At 67.6% G+C, this 24,770-nt stretch overlaps 1 protein-coding gene across 1 annotated transcript in view; it reads left to right on the forward strand.

Annotated features, from left to right (window-relative positions):
• Positions 1 to 6,383: 6,383 nt before the first annotated feature.
• Positions 6,384 to 24,770, forward strand: part of KCNK9 (potassium two pore domain channel subfamily K member 9) — a 34,034-nt gene continuing 15,647 nt past the window's right edge. Inside the window, exon 1 of the mRNA XM_008156615.3 lies at positions 6,384 to 6,666. Coding sequence (XP_008154837.1) covers positions 6,384 to 6,666 — 283 coding nt within the window. The remainder of the gene's footprint in view (positions 6,667 to 24,770) is intronic.

Raw genomic sequence — 24,770 nt, forward strand, 5'->3', positions numbered from 1 at the left:
CAGACCAGCCCGGCTTCCTCGGGGAGGGGCCTGGGGCCCGGGCTCAGGGACCTTCAGGCCTTGGAGCACCTGCCCCGCCTCCCTCCCTGGGAGTTGCAGGCCGTCAGGACACACAGACACACCTGCGGGTCCCGAAGAGCAGCGGGGTGTGCGGGGCGCAGCCTCACGCGGGGAAGGCGCGGCCACCTCGGCGGCGCTGCAGAAACACCTTCTGCCACACACGGTGGAAATGGCAGCGGCGAGAGCCAGGCTCCGAGGGGAAGACGGTTAAGCACCTTCCGCAGGAGCTCTGGGCACCGGCCCGGGCCACGTGACGGCTAAAGTTAGCTCCCGCCGGAGGGTGCTGGCCGAGCAGCGGGTCCCCGCCCTGCGGCCTGTGGCGCTGGCTCTGCTCCCGGGCCGGCGGGCAGTCCGCCGGGGAGAGGACACCGCCTGCTGCCGTGGGAGAGGGTCCAGCCAGGTGTGGCGCCTCTTTCCTGTGCTCACCTCCCGGGAGAGGCCCGGGAGGCCCCCGCTTGGCCACGGAGGACGGCAGGCTGGGCTGGGCCCCGGCACCTGGACTGTCTGCACAGCGGGGTGAGCCTTGGGGAGCGGCTGCTTCTGTGCAGGGCCCCCACACCTGCTGTAGGGCCCTCGGCCGCCCCTTCCTCCCTGCTGGCACGTCCAGGTGTTCTCACCACCCCTCCCACTACCACCCGGAGGGAACCCCACTGCAGCCCAAGTTCAACCTGGAGACTCGGCCACTTGCCCGAGATGGGGCAGTTATTGCCGTCCCAGTCAGCGGTGGTTTTTATTATTAAACATTGTTTTTAATTGATTTCAGAGAGGAAGGGAGAAGGAGAGAGAGAAACACCAATGATGAGAAAGAATTGATCAGCTGCCTCCTGCACGCCCCACACTGGGGATCGAGCCCACAACCCGGGCCTGTGCCCTGACTGGGATTCGAACCGTGACGCTCAACCACTGAGCCACGCCGGTCGGGTGAAGAGTTCTATCGTTAGTTTTTGTTTTTATCTATTAAGTGATGATTATTAATTTTAAGAAAGCAGATAGCTGGGTCCCACAGGGCCCCCCCTCTCTGAATACCTAGTGATCTCGGGCTTGGGTGGTGAGCTCGGAAGGGCCCTCCCGCCCCCCCTGCCTGGTTGTGGAACGGCCCCCCCTTATCGACCCTGGGCTCAGGCCTCGTTAATGAGACCTTCCTGCTGGGCCGGTGGCCCTCAGCAGCCCCGGGGAGCTGTCAGCTGCAGATGCTCTGCCCGCCGCCCGCTGGTCCTGGCAGCGCTGGGCTCGGGGACGTGATGAGCTATTTATGGAGCAGGCACGGCTCAGACCCCACTCAGCAACCTGAGACCCACTAATCACATCTCCTCTAATAAGGCCAGGCCATGCATGTGCCGCACTGGGGGTGCCGTCCTGGCCTCGAAGGAGGGGACAGCCTGGCAAAGGGTGGGAGGTGGGGGTGAGGATGCCCAGGAGGCACGAGGGGCTCTCGGCGTGGAGGGCGGGTGAGTGTTCAGAGGGGCTCTGGCTGCAGGTGGAGGGGAGCTCCACGGGAGGCAGGGCCCAGCCAGGAGCCGAGGCCACAAGGACTGCCCGGCGAGGGCTTGTCTGTGAGGCCCGAGCGGAGTGGAGCCCAGCTCTCCTGCCTCCCTGTGCCCTGCTCTCTGGGCTGGGCCAGGGCTCCCCCAGAGTGGGCCCAGGAGCTGGTGCCGAGGCCGACGTGGTGCAGACTCTGGTCACGTGACTTTGGGGGATGCTGCTCACAGCACTCCTGCCTGGGGGCCCGCGATGCCTCTGAGTGGACGGCCCTCCGAGAGGTCCTGGCCCTCCCGTGTAACACAGCCTTCCTGGGGCCACACTTATTCTCAGCCCAAGAGGAGTCTGGGAGCTCTGCGTGGCCTGGCTGCCCTGGGCTTCCCTCTGGACGCCGCCGCCGGGCCTGGAGGACGGGCTGCTCATCCCAGCTCCCGGGATCTGGGGCCACGGGACTCGGTGCCTCACCTTCCCCATCTGTAGAATGGGGACGATGATTGTCAGCCTCTGCCCATTTTCAAAGACGTGGGCATTAATGTGGCAAAGCCTGGGCCGTGCACCAGGAGTCAGGTGTCCTGGGACCAGCGGACTCGGCTCCTTCCAGCAAATGGAACCTGCCCGGGCCGGCGCTGACTGGTGCCCGTGGAGGTGCCGGCGGCGTCCCCGGGACCCTGTCCAGAGCGCCCCCTCTCTGCCTTCAGCAAACGCTGCTGTGGGAGGAGCTCTGGACGGGCGGGCCCTCCAACTCACTTCAGGACAATGACCCACCAGGCCCCTGCGGGTGCCACAGAGCAGCAATCCTCGGCGGTGGGGCTGGGCACACACTCAGCATGTCAAGAACCTAGCACAGCCCTGACCGGTTTGGCTCAGTGGATGGAGCATCGGCCTGCGGACTCAAGGGTCCCGGGTTCGGTTCCTGTCAGGGGCATGTGCCTTGGTTGCGGGCACGTGCCCAGTGGGGAGTGTGCAATGGGCGGCTGATCGGTGTTTCTCTCTTGTCGATGTTTCTGACTCTCTATCCCTCTCCCTTCCTCTCTGTAAAAAAAATCAATAATAATAATAAAAAAAGAACCTAGCACGCGAGCCGGCCGTGGAGAGTTACAAAGCACGGAGGCCTTTACTGTCTCCTCAGGGGCCCACGGGGAGGGAGCCCACAGGCTGCTGGCTCCCAGGCCTGCACCCTCATTACGGCCTCCTTCCCCCACCTGGGCTCTCACTGGGTGAGGGGTGAGCCACACCCAGCCAATCACTGGGCAGGGGGCATCCTGGGCTCTGATTGACACTGGGCTCAGAATCCGCTTCCAGGCTGGGCTAAGTTGGGTTTTCCAGAACCACTGGGGCAAAGGGAAGGTGCGAGGTGTCTCCTCACCGTGACCCCGCCCCTCCACGCCCCCTCCCCCAGAGACCAGCCTGACCTTTCTGGCTTGTCACAGCCACCGCGGGCTGCTGAGACCCCCTGGGGAAGAGCTCTGGGGGCGCAAGGGAGGGGCCAGGAGCCCACATTCTGCCTGTAGGTCAAGGCCATGGGACGAGAAGAGTGTGGGTGTGGAGAGGGGGTGGGGCAGATGGGCAGGGCAGGGCACCCTCCGCTCCCCCCACCCCCCACCCCCAGATTCTGCCCTGAGGCCCGGCTCCCGCCTTGTGTCTCGAGTCCAAAGCCGCATGTTGGAGGGGAGAGAGGGAGACCAGCATTTGGGGCGGCCTGTGGGGACGTGGCACTTGAACTTGGGCTCAGAAGGCCGCGCTGGGCGGGAAGGCCCGTGGCCCTGGGCGCGGGGTTCTCGGCTGGAAGGGCTCCCACCGGTAAAACGGCGGCTCGGACTAGCTTCTCTCCAGGACCTGCCAGGACGCGCACGAAGCGGCCCCGGTTCCCCGGAAGGCTGTCTGCAAACCCAGTGAAGGCTCTTCACGCAGCGTGGGCTCCGCTGGCGGAGAGCGGCCCCCGCTCCCCCCGCTCCCGCACCTGCCCGCGGGCGCCGGACGCCCCGCCCCAGGCCCGGGCTGGCTCACAGCGGGCGGATCTGTGGGTCGGAGTCCAGAGCCCCCTGGCGGCGCCCCGGCGCCCACCGCTCTCGGACGGCGGGGGCCCGACGGCGGTGACTCAGGGCGGCCCGCTGCGGGGCTCCCGGAGGCCCGGCTGGGGTTCCGTCGTGGGCCGAGCCGCTGCGCGGTGAAGCGCCAGCTGCTGGGAATCCTGGTCGCCCGCCCGCGGTGACTCACCGGGCGGCCGGCTCCGTCGCCCAGCGCAGGGGCCTGGTTTCCAAAGTGAATTCTAGGGGGAGCGCCTGGGGCAGGACTTCCGCCCCCTTCCTCCCACCTGGCGCTCCGGGAAGCCCGCGGACCGGCGGAGGCCCCGCGGCCGGAGCAGAGCGCGGGCCTCCTTTCCCGGAGCGGCGGGGGCGCACGCGCTCGCGAGCCCCTGAAACGTGTGGAAAGCCGGGGAGCCTCCGTGAAGCTGCGGGTCCCCAGCCTCGCTCGGCCCCGAGGGGAGGGGCGACTCCGAGGGGCCGGGGCGCCCGGAGCCCGCGAGTGGCGCGAGGGTTGGATGTGATCCCCTGGCCGACCTCCCAGCATCCAAGTCCACCTGCGCCCCAGCTCTTAGCCCGCCGCCGGGGGGCGCCCCTTTCCTCAAGTCTCCGTCTCTTCCTTGGCCGGGTCCCAGGCCTGGCCCAGAGAAGGGGAGCCCGGGGTGGGGGGTGTCTCCGCGGCTTCAACCTGCCCATTTCGAGCTCCAAGAGATTGGGGGGCCCGTGGGGAAAGGACGCCTCTGGACGATCCGAAGGGAGATGAGGGGAGAGGGCAGAGGAGGCTGACGTGGGGAGGGGAGAGCCAGGCGAGGCTTCCGCTCCGGACCCGGGGCGTCGGTGCGCCCCAGCAGGAGGGGGCGCGCGCTCAGTCCCCGGCTGGTTGGAGAGGGGCCTGGCGCCGCTCGGAGGGCAGGGGAGGGGCCGGCGGCGGGGGAGGCACCCGCGCCCAGCCTCGGGGAGCCCAGGAGTGTTTCTGGGAAAAGCCACAGGGAGGAAAGAGGGGTGCGGCCCGGACCCCAAGAATGGCAACCCCTGCCATCCTCGGCACTCTCCGGGGTAACGGTTCAGGTCGGCAGGTTCTGGGCCACCGTCTGGGACGCTGGAGGGAGCTGAGGCGACCCTGGGGACCCCACCACGCGATGAGGCGGCGCCAGGTAGCTGGCCCTGGGGAACCGCGCGCTCCGCCCGCTCCCGGGGGCACACGGCCCCCCCTGCTGGTGCCCCGCCCTCGGCCGGTGTCTCCTCTCCCTTCAGCCGCCGGTCTGTCTTCTTGGGCTGAGCCCCTCTCCCCCCCGCAGCCCCGGGTCCCGCAAACTCTCCGCCCCGCGCGGCTGCGCGCGCTCGCAGGGAGCCTAGGACTCAGCAGCCGCCTTGTCTTCCCAGCCTCCGCGCTGAAACCTGCTGCTGGCTCCGCCTCCGCCCTCCTCCCCAGACACCTAGTCCTCCGCCCGCCCCCGCCCCTCCCGGGCCGGCCGCCCCTCCCGCTCCTCCGTGCGCACCCTGCGCCGCGCTCGGTCTGCAGCGGGAGCTGCCGCGGCCGCCTCGCCAGCTGGCCGGGGACCAGGCGGGAGGTGGCGCGCCCCGGAGGCTGCGGGGGGCGGGGGAGGGGGGGAGAGAGGAGGAAGGCCGGGCCTCCGCGTAGCCCGGCCCCCGCCCCCCGCGGCCCTCCCGCCGGAGCGGGGCTGCCACGCGCGCGCGCGCGCGCGCACACACACACACACACACACACACACACTCGGGCTCCCTCCGGCGCTCACGCACGCAGCGCCCCGGGCAGATCAGCGCCGCAGCCGCCTCCCCAGACGCCTGGACGCCGGAGGGCCCCGACCCCGGCGCGGCTGATGCGCCCGCGCCCGCCCTGCAGCTCCGCGAGGCCCGCGGGACCCCTCCCGCCGCCGCCGCCGCGCCCGCCGCCCTCGGAGAAGCGGGCTGGACGACCGCCACCGCGCCGCCTCCCGGCCGCCCCCGAGGCCGCTCCGCCGCGGGCTTTGCCGCCCGGAGGCCGCGCCCCTATCCCGCGCCTCGGGGGCTGAGCGGAGCAAACTTGGACCGGCCGACGCCCGGCAGGGACCCCTCCCCGTCCCTGCGCGCTCGGGTGGGCCCTGGGCGCTCGGACCTTGGGGCCTCGGGCTGCCCCGCCCGCTGCACCTGCCCGGCCCCTTCCCCGCCGACCGGGGACTCCGGAGACGCCGGCACTTCGCAAACTTTTCCACACCCCCCTCGAGGGGGGCCGCGGAGAGGTAACCGGAGGAGGAGGTCCCGCCGGGCGCGCGCAAACCTGTGGGCTCCTAGCGGGGCGCCGCCGCCCGGGAGCCGGACCCCGAGGGGCGCAGGCCCCGGAGGCCGCCTTCGGGCCGCGCTCCCGCTCCTGCCCCTGCTTTTCCGGCGGGAGCGGGGGGCGGGGAGCGGAGGGCCGCGCGGTGCCCGGAGGCGCCGCCGTGCATGGCCCTGCGCAGTGGGGCGGGCTGCTTCGGCCGGGTCTGGCGCAGGGTGTCGGGGCTCCCGGGCGCCTGGCCGCGGCGCTCCAGCAGCCTCCTGTGCCTGTCCGCCTTCTCGCCCGAGCCCGGGCCCGCGCCGCCCCTGCCCCGCCGGCCGCCTCGCGGTGGCGGCGGCTGTGGCGGCCCCGGCGGAGGGGGGCACCCCCAGCCTCCCCGCCCCCCGCCTCCCCGCTGCTGCTGCTGCTGCTGCTGCCGCCGCCGCTTACAACTTGGAGGCGGCGGCGGCGGCGGAGGCGGCGGCGGCCGCCGGGCGCTGCAGTGGGACGCGCGCGGCTGCGAGCCTGCGGGACATGCCCCCCGCGCCGGCTCCCTGCTGGCGGCCATGAAGAGGCAGAACGTGCGGACCCTGTCCCTCATCGTCTGCACCTTCACCTACCTGCTGGTGGGCGCCGCCGTCTTCGACGCCCTGGAGTCGGACCACGAGATGCGCGAGGAGGAGAAACTCAAGGCGGAGGAGACGCGCATCCGGGGGAAGTACAACATCAGCGGCGAGGACTACCGGCAGCTGGAGCTGGTCATCCTGCAGTCCGAGCCGCACCGCGCCGGCGTCCAGTGGAAATTCGCCGGCTCCTTCTACTTTGCCATCACGGTCATCACCACCATCGGTAAGGGCTGGGCGCCCGGCTCCCTGCGCCGCCCGGAGGAGCCGGGGAGGCGGCCGAGCGCGCGGCGCGGGGCTGGGTGTGGGGAGCCTGTGGCCGGGGCTCCTCCCGCAGCGCCCCTCCCGCTCCCCTCGCGAGCCCCCTCCTCCCGGGCGCCTGGTTCCTGGAGGACCCCAGCCGGCTCTCCCCGGCGTGTGAGCCCCGAGCGTGCGGGATCCGGGAGGGCGGAGGCGCCGCTCTGCGCAGCGAGTGGAGGCTAAGAATAAGCCCGGCAGACACCCACCCACCGCGGCTCCCAGCCCCACACTTACTACCTCCCCGCGGTGGGGAGGGCGGCGGGCCTGCCCTCCGCGCGGAGAGACTCAGGTGGCCGGGGAGGCTCCTGGGGCGTGGGAGGCGCTGACCCTCGCCAGCCAGCCTCGGAGGAGCCCAGGTTTCAGCCTCCTCCCTGCTGGCGCCTCTTCTTCGAATCCTGCGGCGGGTCGTGCCAGGCCGGGGGGAGAGAGTTTGTGTCTGGTGATTGGCGAGGGGTTGGCAGCGGGTGAACTGTGCTGGGAACAAGGAGGAGGGGCGGTCCTGGCCTGCCCACCCCAGGGCTGCGGGCACGACCAGGCTGGGTATTGCCTGCAAACCGGAGAAGTTGGCCCCAGTCTGGGGGGAGCCCTTTGGTAGGCCCTGGGGGCCCCCCTGGCCCCCACTAGGTGCTGTGCACCCAGCGTTCTCGGGCGGGTGCCGGGCAGCACGCCGAGGCCTGGGCTTCGAGAACTTGCAGACGTTACACTTCGAGAGGCACCTTTGGGAGCTCAAGCAGGTCCCGTCCTCCCAGGTTTGTGGGTGCCCGCCCGGCCCGAGGAGGTGGCGTCTGACCCGCAGCTGGTCCCAGCCGGCACCCTGCCCTCCACACACACCCTCTCCTCGCCCTGTCAGAGCCACCGCGCTGGCCTGGGGGTCTCTTTCCCGTCCCCCTCCAGGCCTGTCTGTCCCGCCCCGGGGAAGAGCCCCCCCTCTGCTGTCCCCTCGGCATTTGCCGTCTGGGGAGCTCTGGTGCTGGCGGAGCGGCTCGCTGTGCCATATGCAACAGGAAGTCCCGCTCGGCCTGCCTTCCCTTCTCGGCTGCAAACACTTTTCAGAGTCATCTTGTCAGAAATGTTTAATTCATGGCGGCAGCGTCTCGTGGCGTTGGAAGGAAGTTGTCCTTCTGTCGTCTCCATAACCAGCTTTGCTCCGCGTCCGCCACCCCTCTGGCCGAGGCCGGAGCCCGGGGAGCCTCCCTCGCCGGCCGCGTGCTCCCCGGGCCGGCCGGTCGTCGTCATGACGGCCCTTTCCGTCTGTAAACTTCCACGGTGAGCTGTGGCCGGAACACGCACGCGCAGGCAGGGCCCTGGGGGTCAGGGCCTGTGAGCTGGAGGCCAGAGAGCAAGACAGATGCCCCTAAATGACCCCCGGGGCGGGGAAGCCCCCCTCCCCTGGTCTTGAGTGATCCCCACCCAGGACAGGGACGTCTGGCCGCTCTCAGGGACACGCCACGCTGGGCCGGTCCCAGGAGCTGACTCCCCTGGGAGAGGGTTGGCGTGGAAATCCAACCTGGAGATGTTGGTTTGCCTGAGAAAAGAAGCTGTTAGGTACAGTTTGCGAGGGGCGTGCTCATTGAGTCTGACAAGAGAATCCATCGGGAGAGGGCGGCCCCGCCGAGGTGTTATCGTAGCCGGGGCTGCGGGCACGCCCCAGGGCGATTCTTCTCTCTGCCGTTACTGAGCGGTCAGCTGCTTTGCCGGAGAGAAAGGTCGGAATAATCCGTGAGGTCCGGAAGAAGACGGCCCTCGCTCAGCTGCCCTGGGCGGGGAGACACCGAGCTTGGAGCCCGAGTCCAGCCACACGGGGCGTTTCCCAGCCTCAGTTTCCCCACCCGTAGGAGGGAGGGGCATTGCTCAGTGGCCACCTGCCAGGTTGACTCTGAAGGGCTGGGGGAGCCCCGGTACCTGCCGACACCAACGACGGGAGCGCTTAGTAGGTGCGCACCGGCCCCCTGCCCAGGCCTGCCTGTCCTGCGCTCTGCCCCAGGAAGCTGCTTAGTGGAGCCCTCGAATTTACAGGAAACAAAGCACCTTTCTAGCTAATTCTGTTTGTTTTCTTCTTTTTTTAATATAAATGCAAATGAAGGTGCTCCAGGCCTAGAACAAAACCCAGCCCCAAGCCGGCCTCCCAGCGTCCTCTCCTGTCCAACAGGGGCTGAGTGATCAGGTTCCGCCGCCCTGGGCGTGGGGAGTGAGCTCCCACTCAGCTCTCCCTCGAGGTGGGGCAGGAACCGGGCACTCGCTCCACTAAGGAGCCCGCTTCTCGGAGGCAGCTAATGGCTTGCTCTGGGAAATGGATCTTAAACACGTTTATAATGACGGCTTCTCGTCGGATCTGTGGCCGCGCCTTCGAGAAAGGCTTTGGAGGGACAGACGCTGAATCTCGCGGGAGCCCTGGGCACGCCTAAGGAGGACGCTCAGAGGTCCAGGGCCCGAAGGCGGCTCCCGCCCCGCCACCAGCCCAGCCCTGCCGCCTCCTCCCAAGGCTGCTTTGATGTCGGTGCCACTGGTAGCCACGTCCCCGAGATCATGCTGCTGATTCTGCACGTGGGGAGCCTAGACCTGTGGGACTCTCCACCGAGTTACAGATGGAAAGCCTGTCGTGCTTGTCTGATCGGCAGGACGGTTGGAAGCTCTCCCCAACCCCCAGGCTGTTGGTGATGACGGTGGTGATGGAGGCAGAGGTGATGGTGATGGTAATGGTGGTGATGGAGGCAGAGGTGATGGAGGTGATGGTGGAGGCAGAGGTGATGGTGGTAATGGTGATGGAGGCAGAAGTTGTGGTGGTGGTGATGGTGGTGATGGAGGCAGAAGTGATGGTGGAGGTGATGGTGATGGTGGAGGTAGAGGTGATGGAGGTGGTGGTGATGGTGGTGGTGGTGGTGGAGGCAGAGGTGATGGTGATGGTGGTGATGGAGGCAGAGGTGATGGTGGAGGTGATGGTGATGGTGGAGGTAGAGGTGATGGTGGAGGTGATGGTGATGGTGGAGGTAGAGGTGATGGTGGAGGTAGAGGTGATGGAGGTGGTGGTGATGGTGGTGATGGAGGCAGAGGTGATGGTGGAGGTGATGGTGATGGTGGAGGTAGAGGTGATGGTGGAGGTGATGGTGATGGAGGCAGAGGTGATGGTGATGGTGGAGGTAGAGGTGATGGAGGTGGTGGATGCGGAGTGCTGGCTGCCGGGCTGCCAAGAGCTTGACGACTTCCTGTCTGGGCTGCAGGCGGGGGCACTAGGGAGCCTGGCAAACTTGTAACTTCCTTGCAGGAGGCGCTTGAGGCCAAAATGGGGTTCCACCACCAGCAGCCACTCCTGACAGCAGGGCCGGGGTCTCCACGACACCCCTTTTTCCAATGTAGCACGGGACCGAAGTGGTGACCCCTCAGGGTCACGGGAGAAGAAACCCGCTTAGAATTCAGGTCTCGCCTGGCGGGGCCAGGAGGCGAGTTACAACCTGCCCTTGTGAGGGGCGGAGGGGAGGGGGGAGCAGGAGACTTACATCTGGGGTGTGATTCCCAGGTCCTCTGGGCCCATCTGGCCACGGGGTGGGGGGCGCTGCTGCAGGAGCCGAGGGGACCGCCGGGGGCAGCCTGGCCGAGACGAGGCCCTGGGCCCCGCTGTCTCCGGATCCCGTGCGCGCCTGCTCGAATCCAGACTCTCCAGACGCCTCCCTTATCTCGTTCGCACGCAGAGCCCCGAGCAGAGCGTTGGGGTGAGGGCTCTCGCCACGTCCCGGGCCCTCGGTGCAGCTTTCCCAGCGTGTTTGCGCCTCCCCGGGCCGCGGCCTGGCCTGTGCTTTGCTCTGGGGACCGTCTAGATGACAAGATAAGGCCTGGCCTTCGGGAGGGAAGTGGAAACCCAAGCGCTGAGCTCGGTGCTGTCCAGCATGAGGAGCAGGAACAGCTAAGCCGTTAACCCCTCCCCTGCTGCCTGCAGAGTGGGCCCTGCCCTCCCGAGTCTTCCTGGCTTCCTCCTGGGCCCTGGACAGCTCCCCCCCACCCCGCCCCCCTGCCTCCCTCAGGCCCAGCGTGTGGATACCAGACTGGGTCCCTCCTCGCTGCATCTGCCGGGTGGCACACTCCACACCCTGGCACGCACTCTGCCCCGAGGCTGGAGGGTGCTGCCCCACTTTACAGCTGGGGAGACCGGGGTGCAGAAGAGGCAGCGGGCCTTGAACGCCGCTTTCAGTCTCACGGCTCACACCCACCCTTCGCCAGCCAGGCACCCACTCACTCGCTCACCCCTCCCTCTCTGAGCACCCCTGGGCCCTGTGTTCCCAGGCTCATTCATCCCCTCATTCAGCGGCTTTAGCTCCTTCCCAGCTCATGCTGGGAGGGGGTGCAGGTGCCGGGAGGGGGTGCAGGTGCCGGGAGGGGTGCAGGCACAGGTGCCGGGAGGGGGCGCAGGTGCCGGGAGGGGCGCGGAGCTCCAGGACCACCTCAGCCCTCGCGCCTTCAGGGCGTCTCCACGGCGCTCTGGCCTCGTCTCCTTCCTGCCTGTGGTCAGCAGATCCCAACCACGTTTCGTCTGAAACAGTTTCACGAACTGAATGGTCCCGTCTCGCCGGTGCATTGGCCGGGGCCTTGAGCACAAACCTTGTCACCAGCACGCACACCAAGCAGCAGCCCAGGACCCCCAGCAGAGCCTCTTGCCTGTCCCTGGAGGCAGGGACTCACTCCCCGCACGGATCGGGGTGGGTGTGGATGGACATGGAGGGTGTTGTGTGAGGCTCTGGTCTGGGGGGGCTGCCGTGTGGGAAGGTGTGTGTGGGGGGGTCTTCTCTTAAAGGCGGCTGGGCTCTCTGGTGGTCACCTGACGAGGAGGCAGAGGGTCTCCATTTAGAAGCTGGAAGTGGGGGGCCGGGCCTGGGAGCGGGGTCGCTCAGCACACTGATGTGGGTGAGCCTGCGGTGGGGAGGGGTGTTGAGGTGGCCCCGGGGTGACAGGTTTGGGCATCAAGACCGACAGGCGGCACCCTGGGACCTGTCCTCCGGGGCCTCGCCTGGCCAGGGGCACAGGCGGAGGGACCCCGGGGGGTGGCCTGGGAAAGGAGGGCCCCCGGGCAGAGGAATTCTGGGATGAGAATAGGGTGGGGTCTCCCCTCTGCACAGTGGCCCCCTCCGGGCCGGCCGGGGGCGGGGCTGGTGCCGTTCCGTAGGGTGTGTGAGGGCCCCTGTCTGCCTGGCCCATCGCGGACGTCTGCGTGGGAAGGTTTGGGCCGGCACCATCCTGTCCGTTAGGGTCCTCGGACTGTGGGCTGCAGGGAGGGGCGCACCTCCTCTCGGGAACGTGTTTTGGAGGTTGGAGACGGCCCAGCCCCCCGAGTTCCTTCCCATCATCCTCTGCTCCGTAAGCCTCCAGCCTCCCCTGGGGGTGCTGGCCTGTGGGTGTGCCCCCCAGTCGGCCTGGCCCTGCAGGAGGAGCCCACCTCGGCTCCCGTCTGTACCCCTGTGCGTGCCGGTGGGGCCCCCCTCTCTGGGCAGCCCCCTCGCTGCGTCCCGTCCCGAGTGCTTAATTCACGTGGCTCCCGGGCAGGGGCCTGGGCTCAGATGGTGGGGGGCCGGGTGCAGGCCTGGAGTTGGTCTCGGGCACAAAACAGAACCAGGTGTGGGGGCGCAGGGAGCAGGGCTGGTGGCTGATGGGAAAGTCTGCGGCGGGTGGGAACACTCAGGAGCGCTGTGAGCACAGGCCCGGCTGGGGACTTGGTGAGCAGACCTGGGCCTCCGGCCGGGAAGCGGGGTTCCGGGGCTGAGCACAGCCTGCTGCCTCGGCTTCCCCAGCCCTGCTCCGCCCTGGGGTCCTCGGGTCCTGGGTCTGCCAGGCCGCGCGATGCCTGGGCAGCCGCTGGTGAGGTGATGCTGGCCAGTTCGCTCAGGTGGATTGAGGGGAGTTCGCTCAGGTGGATTGGGGGGAGTTCGCTCAGGTGGATTGAGGGGAGTTCGCCCAGGTGGATTGGGGGGAGTTCGCTCAGGTGGATTGGGGGGAGTTCGCTCAGGTGGATTGGGGGGAGTTCGCTCAGGTGGATTGGGGGGAGTTCGCTCAGGTGGATTGAGGGGAGTTCGCTCAGGTGGATTGGGGGGAGGTCGCTCAGGTGGATTGGGGGGAGTTCGCTCAGGTGGATTGGGGGGAGTTCGCTCAGGTGGATTGGGGGGAGTTCGCTCAGGTGGATTGGGGGGAGTTTGCTCAGGTGGATTGGGGGGAGTTCGCCCAGGTGGATTGGGGGGAGTTCGCTCAGGTGGATTGGGGGGGACTTCGCTCAGGTGGATTGGGGGGAGGTCGCTCAGGTGGATTGGGGGGAGTTCGCTCAGGTGGATTGGGGGGAGTTCGCTCAGGTGGATTGGGGCCAGTTCGCTCAGCTGGATTGGGGGGAGCGGCTCAGGTGGGCGGGACAAGCTCAGTGAGCTGGGGAGAACTGGGGGTGACACTTGGCTCCCGAAGCAGAGGCTCTGGGAGATGGTGCTGGGGGCACGGAGCCTGGGGCGCGTGGTGCCCACTCGGGCCGGCTGCGGGACTCCCCGGGCATCCGCAGGAAGCACCCTGCCCGCAGCTGTGCCCGCGTCGAGCTGCGTGTCCTGGACTCTGTGGGGAGTGACTGCTGGGCTGCCGGCTTCCCACCCCAGTATGTTGGGGCCCCGGGACAGGGCCCGGCCCCGGGTGCTGTGGGCGGGGAGAACGTTGGCCGAGTCCCGTCCTGATGCCCAGTCCACTGGCCTGGAAGCTGTTTCTGGGGCAACGGCACCCGAGTGTGAGGAACCCCGGCGGCTGGCAAATCGGTCCAACACCCACTCGGGACCGCGTTCGGGCGCAGGGAGCCCGGCGAGCAGAGGCCAGTGTGTGTTGGTCCACAAGCTACCCCCCCCCCCCCCCCCCCATCGCTGGAAAGGAGGGACGCGGAGCCGGGGCGGGAATGACGGGGGAAGAGGGGACAAAAGTCCGCAGGACTCGGGTGCGCCCACGGCCACAGCAGCAAAGGCTGCGCGCTTCACGCTCACGTTCCCCTCCCACGTGTGCCCCGCGTTCCTCGGCTCCTCAGAGCGAATCTGTTCGGGACTGTGCTCGGCCGCCGGCGGCCGAGAACCAATTAACAGCGACCCGACCCAACATCCGCTTCCTCTTCCTCGTTAGGAATTCTGGGGCAGGCAGCTGGGCTGACAGGCGGCTCCCCAGTCCCTGCGGAGACTCGGGCTCCTCTCTCGGCTCAGCCGGATCAGCTTGGCTTTCGTCCTCAGGACGCCGCCTCTCGGTGCCAGGGTGGCTGCTGTGCCTCCGGCATCGCCTCTGCATCCTTCCCGACAGGAGAGGGGGGAGAACAGCAGACAGAGGCCCGGCCCGCTGAGCCTGCTCCGTCCAAGAGCTTGCCGGGCAGCCCCTCCAAGGACTGCTCACATCTCATTGGCCGGACTGTGTCTCATGACCAACCCTAGCAGCAAGGGAGTCTGGCACATGGGGCAGGTGGTTCTACGGGGAGGAGGGCGTGGACACAGGTATTGGTAGGGCCCCACGGGGTCTGGGGTGCTATTCCCACCATCGCAGAACCCTTTTCTCTTCACGTGGACAGCAAACATCACCTACTGTGTCTGCAGGCCGCGGGGAAATGTACTTTAACAGCGTACATCCACCAGAGGAACATACTGCTATCTATTAACAATCCCGCGATTTATCGTGATTTTAAAGAATCCCTCCCCACTCTTGCCAGGAACAGATCGTTGAACTCCTTTATTGAACTTCTGTGTGTATAGATGTTGCTGTTTTTTTTTTTTAAATAAGTATATTTTTATTGACGTCAGAGAGGAAGGGAGAGGGAGAGAGAGATAGAAACATCAGTGATGACAGGGAATCATTGATCAGCTGCCTCCTGTGCACCCGACACGGGAGCCTGCAACCCAGGCATGCGCCCTGACTGACCAGGAATCGAACTGTGACCTCCTGGTTCATAGTTCGACGCTCAACCACTGAGCCACACTGGCCGGGCTGTTTTTATTTATTTTTTTTAACTTGAGCAACTCTCAGCATGTTGGGACGTTTCTGATGTTCTTACTCTTTCAGCAATCAGGGTTTTCTTACAATCAGGGTTGGAAGGCTGGTGCCTCATCTCAGACATGGCGCATCCATGGGGCTCGTGGCTACAGTGATAGACACGCAGAACCAGGAGGGATGGGAGCCCCTGGGTCTCGGTCTCGGTCTCGCTCCAGGGATGGAGTGGTTTCACCTGGTCAGTCTGGTCCAGCCAATGGGCTGTGGCCACTGAAATGCGGGACGGGGATTGATTGGTCATGTCTGCCATGGTGATGCAGAAGAGTGCTGTGTGTGATTGATTGGTCATGTCTGCCATGGGTGCAGAAGGGACAGTGGTGGCACGCCTGCCATCCCCCTCCCCCCACCCCCGGGGCTGGTGAAGAGAGGACTTCCGAGGGGGAGGGCTTTTCTGTGCGGGAATGCTGCCACTTTGGAAACTGTGGCTATTGCCCGTTTCCTGTCTTTTGCAAGGCAGGTTCTGTCGACCTTGGTGTCCCCGTTTGTGGACTGTGGGTGACCCCGCCTCCTTCAGCACGTTTGGGGGTATATGAAGTTACTGTGCTTCTTTTAAACTTCTTTCTTAATTGGGCTTTTCAACAGGTAGCATGCAGTGCTGCCGAGGTAAAGTACACACATAAACGCGCATGAGTTCTACACCGTCTATTACATCCAACTCGCTTACGACGTTCCGCGAGTCCCTTTCAAGGGCTGAACACAGGTGACGCTGGCTAAGTGACCCTGCACACAGGCTGGGCACAGCGTGTATACACAGAGGGTGTACATGATCGTGACTTAGTGAATGCCTGTGCCTTCAGTGGGGCCTGTTCTCCGTTCAGGTCGCTGCCGTCCCCGTCGTCATTACCGTAGGTCGCCTCACTCACGCCGCGTGGCTGCCCGGCTCTGCACGCCCCTCCCCTCGGCCCTGCTTTGTGATGACCCGATCAGAATGCCCTTCCTGCCTGACCTCGGAGGGAGGCCCGCTGGTGTCTGTGCTTGGTCGCGTGGGTCTGCGTTCCTCCTCGGAGGCGGACCGCTTCCGTCTCGTGAGCGTGAAGCTCTGTGGCAAGATGCCCACGGGCCGTGCGTGTCACTGCTTCTCGGGGAGGTGAGCGCTCTCACAGAACACGCTTCTCGGTCGTGTTTGCTCCTCGTTGGCCTATGTTCTCCCCCCCGGTGCTGTTTCTGTGCCTCCTTTCTCTTCTCGGCATTTGTTCACAGGTGTTTGTGTCTTCAGCTCGTTTCTGCCCTCTCTCTTCCAGGGAGACGTTGAGACAGTAAAACCAAAGTCATGGAAATCAGGTGTGAAGCCCCGGCCCCAGGGCAGGGCTGTCCGTGCGCCGAGTCCCGTGGGTTCACCCTCAGGGTGGCCGTGGCGGAGTGCGTCTTTGCTGGGCGCTCCCTGGGAGGAAGGACGAAAAGCGAGCAGGTCGGGTGCTCTCGCCGCGGTCACCGGAAGTGTTGGGCGATGAATTTGCACGGACGGGAGCGCATGCCTTCCTCGAGGATTCGCCGAGGCACGTGTGGTGTCAGGAGCACGGGTGGGGCCCCCCGGAGTGTGGCTGACCTGGGGTCCCCCAGGGAGGTGCAGGGAGTGCTGGAGCTGGTCTTGGGGTGCCATGTCCAGGGCCATCTGGGGCCCCGGTGCCTGTGGCTCCCAGCGTTGCCCTCCGTCCTGTGTTGGCGTGTTTGCTGGTGTTGGTCACATCGCCGTTCCAGGCAGGAGGAAAGATGGGGCAAAGGTCAGGAGGGCTATGCCAGCTGAGATTGCCCTGCCAACAGAGTTTCCGGAAGTCCCACCCAGTAACTTCCGCTTCTCACTCATTGGTCGGTGGGTCACATGGCCACGCTTAGGCCAATCATAGGAAGACGACAGAGAAGGGGGTGTGGCTGCCCGCCCCATCTCTCGCCTGCCTGGAGGCCTAGGGCACCTGGAGCCTAGACCCCGGGTCTGAGGGACCTCCTGGGAGCTTGTTCAGGGACCCGCAGACTCTGCTGGCTCGCACCCTGTGGCAGGGACAGCCCTCAGCCACAGCAGGTCCCACATGTCCTGGGCAGACCCCGCTTCCTGTCTGCCCTTTGTCGCCCACGTGGGGAGCAATCTCACGGATGAAGCTGGCCCTGAGGTCTCCAGTGGCCGGCGATGGACACACCGTGGACCTGCGGCGGAAGGCACAGGCCACCGGCCTCGGGGTCCCAGGAGCCCCGTGGGAAGGGTCCGAGAAGATGGGGCTGGAAAGGGGATGCTCCCAGCCAGGAGGGAGCTGCCAGCGGGCCCGATCTCTCCGCTGCTTTCTCCTCCCCGACCCCTGCTCTCCGCCCCGCTCTCCGCCTGCTCTCCGCCCCGCTCTCCGCCCCGCTCTCCGCCCTGCCCCTGCGTGGGGAGAGGCTGACGCTGGCCCAGTGACCTCCCCTCCTTAAGCGGCTCCTCCTGGGCCAGCAGCGCCCGCCCGGGCCCGAGGCTGCTCAGTGCTCCGTGCCGTTCCCTCTCCTTCCATCGGGAGGGCGTGGCCGACTCTGTGCTTTAGGGGGACCCATGCCCAGCCCGCGGCCCCTGCAGCCCTCCCCCACCGGCCGTGGGAAACGCTCCGGGTCTTTCCTGCAGGTGCTCTTCCTGGGCACACGGGAGCCGCTCCCATTGGCTTCCTCCGGGGGTGACCTGAGCATTTGTTTGTAAAGGGCTGGCGGGGCCATTGCCTTAGGCAGCACCCCCGATACCCCTCGCCGCCGCCCCACGCCTGTTTCCCAGGGATCCCCAGGCCCCTGCTGATGTGCGCCCGCTGCCCAGGGGCCGTCATTGGGTCGCGTCACTGCCCTGCTCCGAAGCCATCACGGCTCCCAGCAGCCTGCAGCCCAGGCCACAGGCACCCTGCTCCCCGCAGACCGTCACCTGACCGGTCGGCCGGTGCCCGTCCTGTGTCCTGCAGCCCAGCCCCCCAGCTCAGCACCTGCCGCCCGGGCTGCCCGCCCCTCCCCGAGCCCAGCCCTCCCCCCAGCCCTCCCTGCAGGGCCCGCCTCTCGCTCTCTGCCAGGTGTCAGGCTGCTGGGGCGCAGGGCCCGGGAGGATGTTTGCGGAACCTGGACCGAGTGGAACGGCCTCCCCGGGAGCTGTGTGTCATTGTTCTGGAAGGTTCTCCAGGTCTTTCTGAAAAGCAAATGCTCGAAACACAGCTGCCCACCGCTCAGAGCAGCAGGTGTTGGCAGCAGCGGAGGGCATGGCCGTGGGAGGGCAGTCCCGCCGTGTGGGCCTGGGGGTCCCCGCACCCTCATCTGCCCGCTCACGCGGGGGCTGCCCACGTGGCCGCTTTTCCTCCAAACCCAGGGCCCCCGCAGGCCTGACCGGGTTCCGGGGCCCCGGAGCTGCGTCTGAGGGGCCCTTCCTCCCCCCGGGGCTGGGCCCGCCCAGGTGGCTCACCCCGAGCCCACGCGACTGCCGGGCAGGGACAGGATGCTCCGTGGTGGGGCCGAGCACTGGTCTCCGACCTCTGCGCAGGGCGCGTCCAGGCCACCGGTTCAGGTTGCCAGCGCCCCACCCCTCGAGGCGGGATTTCCCCACCACCTGGGCACCACGGAAGGTTCTGGATTCTCCTCCCTTTGGGCAGAGGGAGCTGTAGCCTGGCCCCAGCGGTGCCGGGAAAGGCCCTGCCGAGTTGGTGACCGCCCTGGAGCCGGCCGCCGGGTCCCAGCTCCCCAGCCCTCGGGTCACGTCCGCTTCGGAGACCCGTGGCGCTCCCAGCATCCTCACTGCTGCCGGGCGTCCTGGGGCTGGAACCAGGGTGGGTCTGCTCTGCCCCCATGGTGGCCGGTCCGGGTCCGAGAGCCTGGGCCCACCCTGCCCCGCCCCTCCATTCCCTGCTCCGGGGAGGGGTCCTCCGGGGAGGGCCGTTGCCATGGGGATTGCGCATTGGGACCTATTCTGAGGCCGCGTGGAGCGTGGTTTTTAATACCTGACGTTGGCTGTTGATTTCCCACTTTCCCGGGCGAGCGGATTTGCGCCGAGTTTGACCAGCCGGAGGGCGTGGTGGTGGTGGTGCTGGCTGTGGCGTGGCCCAGACGTCTCTGTGTGATTAGTGACGGGGGACTTGTGGGGACCCTCCAAAAGGGGGGCTGCCAGCCTGGCTGATAGGCACAATGTCCCTCCCCCAGCCTCTGCCTCTGGCCGGCGGGGTGACGTGAGCAGGCGGGGCCTGCGCCCTCTGGGACGATGAGAAACCTGGGGCACCCCCCAGGCCCCTGGACCTCAGTGAGCGGAGGGGGCAGAGGCGGGTGCCGGTGGGTGCTGCTGCGGGCATGGGCTCCTGGTGCCGCCGGATGCAGGCTCCCGGCCCTGCCCTCACCTGTGGGAGCGAGAACTGTGCGTTTATGCGTTTCACAGCGGCCTCGCCCTCTGCCTCGCACACCCCGCCTGGCCAGGTGCGCCTCGCTGCTCCCTGGTACCTGCCTGGGCGCCGCGAAGAAAGCGTGACCCTGAGAGAGGGGATTGCTCCCGCCGTGAGGACGCGGCCGAGCCTCCTGTCCCCGGGGCACAGAGCGCCCGTGAGGACGTGGCCGAGCCTCCTGTCCCCGGGGCACAGAGCGCGAGGGGCTCAGGGAGTGCGTCCCCTGGGGGGCACGGGAGGGAGGGAGGCGCTGGGGCCAGGCAGCCGGGAGCCCGGGCGTCCCCTGAGGATGGGCCGGCTTTGCAGCCTGGGCTCCGGGAGCGGCCGGCAGTCACCGTCACTGGTAAGCCTTCTCCTCGCTCGTTCATTGGGGCAGACCTGGTGAGGGCGGACGGCTGCAGGCAGTGGTCAGGGCCAGCTCTGGCCGGTCCCTGCTCTGGGATGGGGGGTCCCCAGGGCGGTCATACGTCCCAGGGCTGGAGGTGGGAGGTCAGACGGTCTGCATTTGACCCCCTGTGATGTTTCTACGTTGAAAAAACAAAACATGTGAATCACACCAACACACAGTCACTGTAAGAGGAGGAAATGCAGGTAAAGAAAAATGTCCTGACCTCCCACTTCCCAGGATCCCCGGTTCTTAGACTCCAGATGACACGGGTCCACACTGTTCCTTACACTCACACACACACACACACACACACGCACACACACGCGCACACATGTGCACACGCGCGCACACGGCGTCTGCTGCTTGTCTTATTTACTTATCTCACCCAAACCCGGTTCCTGCGAGAGGCACCTGAGCCTGTGGTGTGAGCCGCAGTGTGTCAGGAAGCTACTTGCCAGGCGGAGTTATGGTGCCGGGTCCCGTGGCCGGGCTGTGCGTGGGGCCGCCCGGGAGTAAGACCCAGCTCCCAAGGTCAAAGCCGGCCTGTCAGAGGCCCCAGGTGGGCGCCCGCCACCATGGGGGCTCCACGGCCCACCGGTGCGGAGGGACCTTATTTATTTCTCTTTAAATGTGTTTTTATTGATGTCAGAGAGGAAGGGAGAGGGAAATATAGAAACATCAGTGCTGAGAGGAATCACGGATCACTGCCTCCTGCGTGCCCCGCACTGGGGGTCCAGCCCACAACCCCGGCCTGTGCCCCGACCGGAATCGAACCGTGACCTCCCGGTGTATAGGTCAGCGCGCACCACGGAGCCCCCGGCCGGGCCGTGGGGTCTTACTAAGCTCACCTGCGCTCTGCTGGGCGGTGCCGCCGGCTCCCGGGCTTTGGTGCTGAAGGAATGTGTCAGCGCAGCCCTCGCCCGCATTCCTCGCACCCGCGTCCGCGTCCCCTCAGGACACACCCCTCCAGCACAGTCCGCGTCACAGAGGCTCCTGCGCCCGCTCCGGCCTCCGGCCCTCCGGCCCTGCGTCAGAAAGGACAGCCAGGCCCCTGCACCTGGGGGGGGGGGCCTCGCGAGCGAGCGGCGATATGGGGGTGCTCTGCCCGGTGCGGGGTCCCCTCCCCCGAAGCTGCCAAGCCTCTTTGCTTACAGGGCAGTCGCACACGTGACCGGGAGCCAGAGACGTACCGCCCGAGCCTCAGCCTTCCCGTGTCCGCAGCGGGGAGGAGGGCTCACCCTGCACGCTCTCCTGGGGGGCGGGTGGGCTCTCACAGCGCTGGACCCGCAGGGTGTCGGGTGCCCGCCTGTGGCCTCTGCCAGGCCGGCTTTGACCTTGGGAACTGGGTCTGAACCCTCTGCAGCCCCAGGCACAGCCCCGCCCCCGGGACCGGCTCACCTGGACCTGGCTTACATGCCGGCGGCCCTGACCTCGGTGCCTCGCTCCCCTCTGCGCCCGCCCCAGTGTCTGAGGTGGGTTTCTAAAGGGAGTGACGGGGCGGGGGATGGGCCAGGGGAGTCCTGCGTCCCTTCAGTCACCTCCAGTGCCCCCCAGGTCTGCTGCTGTTCAGGGAGGAGAGGGAATAGGGGCCCCACTGGGCCATTGGGGGCATTGCCACAAAAATGGGGTGGTCACTGGGGTGGGTCGGAGGTCCCCAAACCTGAGGAACGTGGCGGGTCTGGGGGCCCTGGTCACTGTCACTAAGGAGGGAAAGCGGGGTGCGGGGTGGCACTGATGGTCGGCCCAGCCGTTCCCCAAACAGGAGAAAGCGGGAGAAGCAGGTGTGGGGGTCCTGTGGACAGGTCGGGGGCTCCGAAGGCCCCAGGCCTCGCTGCCCGTGGCTCAGAGGCATGGAGAGTCGGGAGGTGACCCATGCTGCCTGCCCCGTGCCAGCCTGGCCTCGGGTGCTGCCGTGCCCAGTGTCCAGGATGAGGGCTGTGGGTGCCGTGGGCATTGCTGGGCCGAGTGGGGGTTCAGGTGCGTTTCTGGCTGCCTCGGGGAGCGGTTGGGAGGCACGTTTCGAGGCCCAGAGAGGATGGGGACCGAGCCCACGTCTCTGTCCTCCTGCCCTGGTCTGGGGGCTGCGGGGTCCCTCTTGGACACCTGAGCTTAAGGTGCGGGGGGGGGGGGCGGTGCCAGGAGGAAGCAGTCCGGGGGGGGGGTTAGGGCTGTGGTGAGCCCAGTCGCTGAGCGGGTGCGTGGCACCTGGCCTCCCTGCCCACCTCCGCGGCCACCTCCTGCCCTCCCCGCAGCAGGGCGGGCGTGAGGGAGGAGGCCATGAGCCGGCCCCCAGGGAGCGGACGGCGACCCATGAGTGCGGCCGGCCGGGCAGGCGCTGGCGGGACCAGGCCGTCCGCCCAGGGCCGCGGTGGCCACTCCTGAACACCTCCAGGTGCTGAGTCCACCTGCCCCGCCCCCATCGGCCAGCAGGCTGCCCCAAGGTGGTTGCCAGGGCAGCGGGGCCGGGCGGGCTCCCCAGGGAGGGCTGGAGGGAGGGGATGGCTCGGCCGCCTCAGGCTCAGCTCTTGGGCGCCCCCTGTGGGCACTGAGGTCAGGGCCTCATTCCCAAGCAAGACCCGGGCAGCCGGGCTTGGGTCTCTCAGGTCCAGGCTCCAGCCTGGCGCTGCCCTAACCCGTGGGGGACCCCGGGCCAGGCCCCCTGACAGCCGGGCCTCCTTCGTGTCTGGGAACTCGAGAGGCTCCGTGGCCCCCGCGCCTCAGGGCCTTGCACACGGTACTCCCGCCGGGAACTCCTGGCCACTCACAGGTTGAGAACCGCTGCTGTAGAGCCTAAGACCATCGGAAAACACAGATATTTACATGACGATTCATTAACAGTAGCAAAATGACAGTTATGAAGTAGCAACGGAAATAGTTTTATGGTTGGGGGTCACCACAACATGAGGAACTGTGTTAGAGGGCCGCGGCGTTAGGAAGGTTGAGAACCACTGGTCTAGAGGGAAGCGCTGGGCCGGCTCCCAGGAAGGTCTGGCCACCTGGAGACAGGCCCTTCTCTGCCCTCCCGTCTCAGTGTCACGCTCTGGGTGTCTGCGCCCCGTCCCCGTGCCGGCCCCTCCCCGCGCCCCTCGCCGGGCCGCCCTGGCTCTCCAGCCCGCAGGGCCCCGCCCCATGCTCCCCCCGGGCTCCCTGGCCAGCTGGTGCCCTCAGCCTCCCCTTGCCTCTCTGCTCCGTCTTCAAAGACGCGCCCGAGTGGACTTGTGTTTCGTGCCACGACCTTGACTTGAGGCAGCCGAGGCCCTAAACCGATAGGAAGCCGCAGCCCGTGCCACCAGCTCCCTGTCGCTTCCCTCCCGGGAGGACCCGTGAGAGCCGGGGCGCTGTACCCCCAGCCTGGCGCGGTGGGCTTCTGGGACGGGGCTGCGGGAGAGGCAGCCGGAGCCCTGCACCCCTGCACCCCTGCAGGGCAGGGCACCCCTCCGCGCGGACACAGGCCTTGGTGCCCGCGGGGCTCCTGGACGGGCCTGGGCGGCCCACCGGCACCGGCACCGGCAGGCGGGGCGGGGCTGAGCTCTCGGGCCCATTCGCCCCTCCCCACCCCCACCCCGGGCTCTGGACTCAGGTGTGGGGGGTTAGCCCAGGGAGGCAGCTGCAGAAGCTCAGGGCAGGGCACGCGAGGGTGCACCCCCCCCTCCCTGTGGCGTCCTGGCAGCTGCCTGGGTCCGGGGCACAGCGCCTGGGGCAGTCCCAGGGCCCCGGCCCCGCCCGCTGGCTGCCCCCGCGCCTGCCCCGGCCGCATGGAGGCGTCTGTGCCCCCCTCCGCGTCCCCAGCTGTCCCGCCTGTGGGCCGGGGCTCAGTGGCATCCCTTGTGGGTCCTGTTTCCTGGTCAGGCCCGTGAGAGGTTCCACTCAGAGAGGCTCAGCAACCTGCCCGAGGCCACACAGCCCGTGAGGAGCACCGGATGTTCCATCCCGGCTCCGGCACCACCTGGCCTCCTGCCGCTCAGGGCCGCCCGGCGCCCCGGGACAGGGCGGGCTCCCTGGAGGCAGCGGCGTTGGGTGGAGGCCCGGGGAGGGCCGCCCGCTGGAGAGGGCAGCTCCCACTGGAGGGCACAGCAGGTGCAGCATGTGGAGGGGGGAGGGGTGGGCAGAACGGATCCCAGGCCGGGGGGCTGCGGGAAGCGGTGGCTGACAGAGGGGAGCACAGTGGGTGGAGGTGGGAGAGGGGCTGGGCCCGTGGAGGGGGAGGGGGTCCTGGCGTGGGGTGGGGGTGAGCAGGGCTGGGCAGGATGTGTAGGAGAGATCGGGGGGCCGGGGATGGGGGCACGAGGGGCCGCACCAGGCAGTGTGGGAACCCTCGGAGGGGGGTCTGGGGCAATGGCGGTCCTTCAGGAAGCTTCGGGCAGCGGGCGGTGCTGGGCGGGTTTGGTCCCTCCGAAGCTCGGCCTAAAGGAGGAAGTTATCCGTCATTTCCAGGTGTGGGGGGGCTTCCCGGAGGAGGGGCCATCGGACAAGGCTCAGAGGGTCCAGCGCCTGCTCCCCCGTCTGCTCCTCCCACCGGCCGCCCTGCCTGAGGGGAGGGGAGGGGAGGGGAGGGGAGGGGAGGGGAGGGCGTGTGCCCAGCAGAGCGGGGAAGGGTGCTGCGGGCCGGGGAACAGCGAGGCGGAGGCCCAGGGTGGGAAGTGCGGGCTGGGCCTGCACAACGGGGTGCCGAGGGGGCGCCGAGGGGGCGGAGAAGGCAGGGCTGCTCCCTGCTCAGGGGCTGCTTTTGGTTTCCTTCCGGTGCCTCAGAGGCCGGGCCGGGGCCGGAGGAGCCGCAGCTGCCACTCGGCTCAGGTCTGGCACCAGCTGGTTCGTTCACCTGCCCGGGTCAGTGTCTGCCCCAGCCCTGGCTCACTGACCCCCCCGAGCTGTGCCAGGAGCAGGTGGCACCGAGGTGCCTTGAGCCCCCTGAGTGTCCCTGCCTGAGCCTTGGCTCAGCGCCCGCAGAGGCCGCCCTGTTGCCCCTCCCTCGCTCTGTCTGACCCCCCGGGTCCCTCCCAGCATTCTTGTTCCCATTACGCAGATGAGGAAGCTGAGGCTCCGAGGGCTCCCGGTGGCGCTAGTGCCCTGTCTCTCACTGGCCGTAGGTGGGATCCTCTCAGGAACCTGCCTCCTCCCCCAGGAAGCCTTCCCTGACTGCTCTGGGCCGGCCCGCCACGTCTGCTTTTTCCGCTCCAACTCTGGGTGGCAGAGGCCTGGAGGAGGAGGCCAGGGGTGTGGGAGGAGCAGGCTTGTGGGGCCTTAACCGGGCCTTCC

Source organism: Eptesicus fuscus, chromosome 19 (assembly GCF_027574615.1).
Source record: "Eptesicus fuscus isolate TK198812 chromosome 19, DD_ASM_mEF_20220401, whole genome shotgun sequence".
NCBI classification, from domain to species: Eukaryota; Metazoa; Chordata; class Mammalia; order Chiroptera; family Vespertilionidae; genus Eptesicus; species Eptesicus fuscus.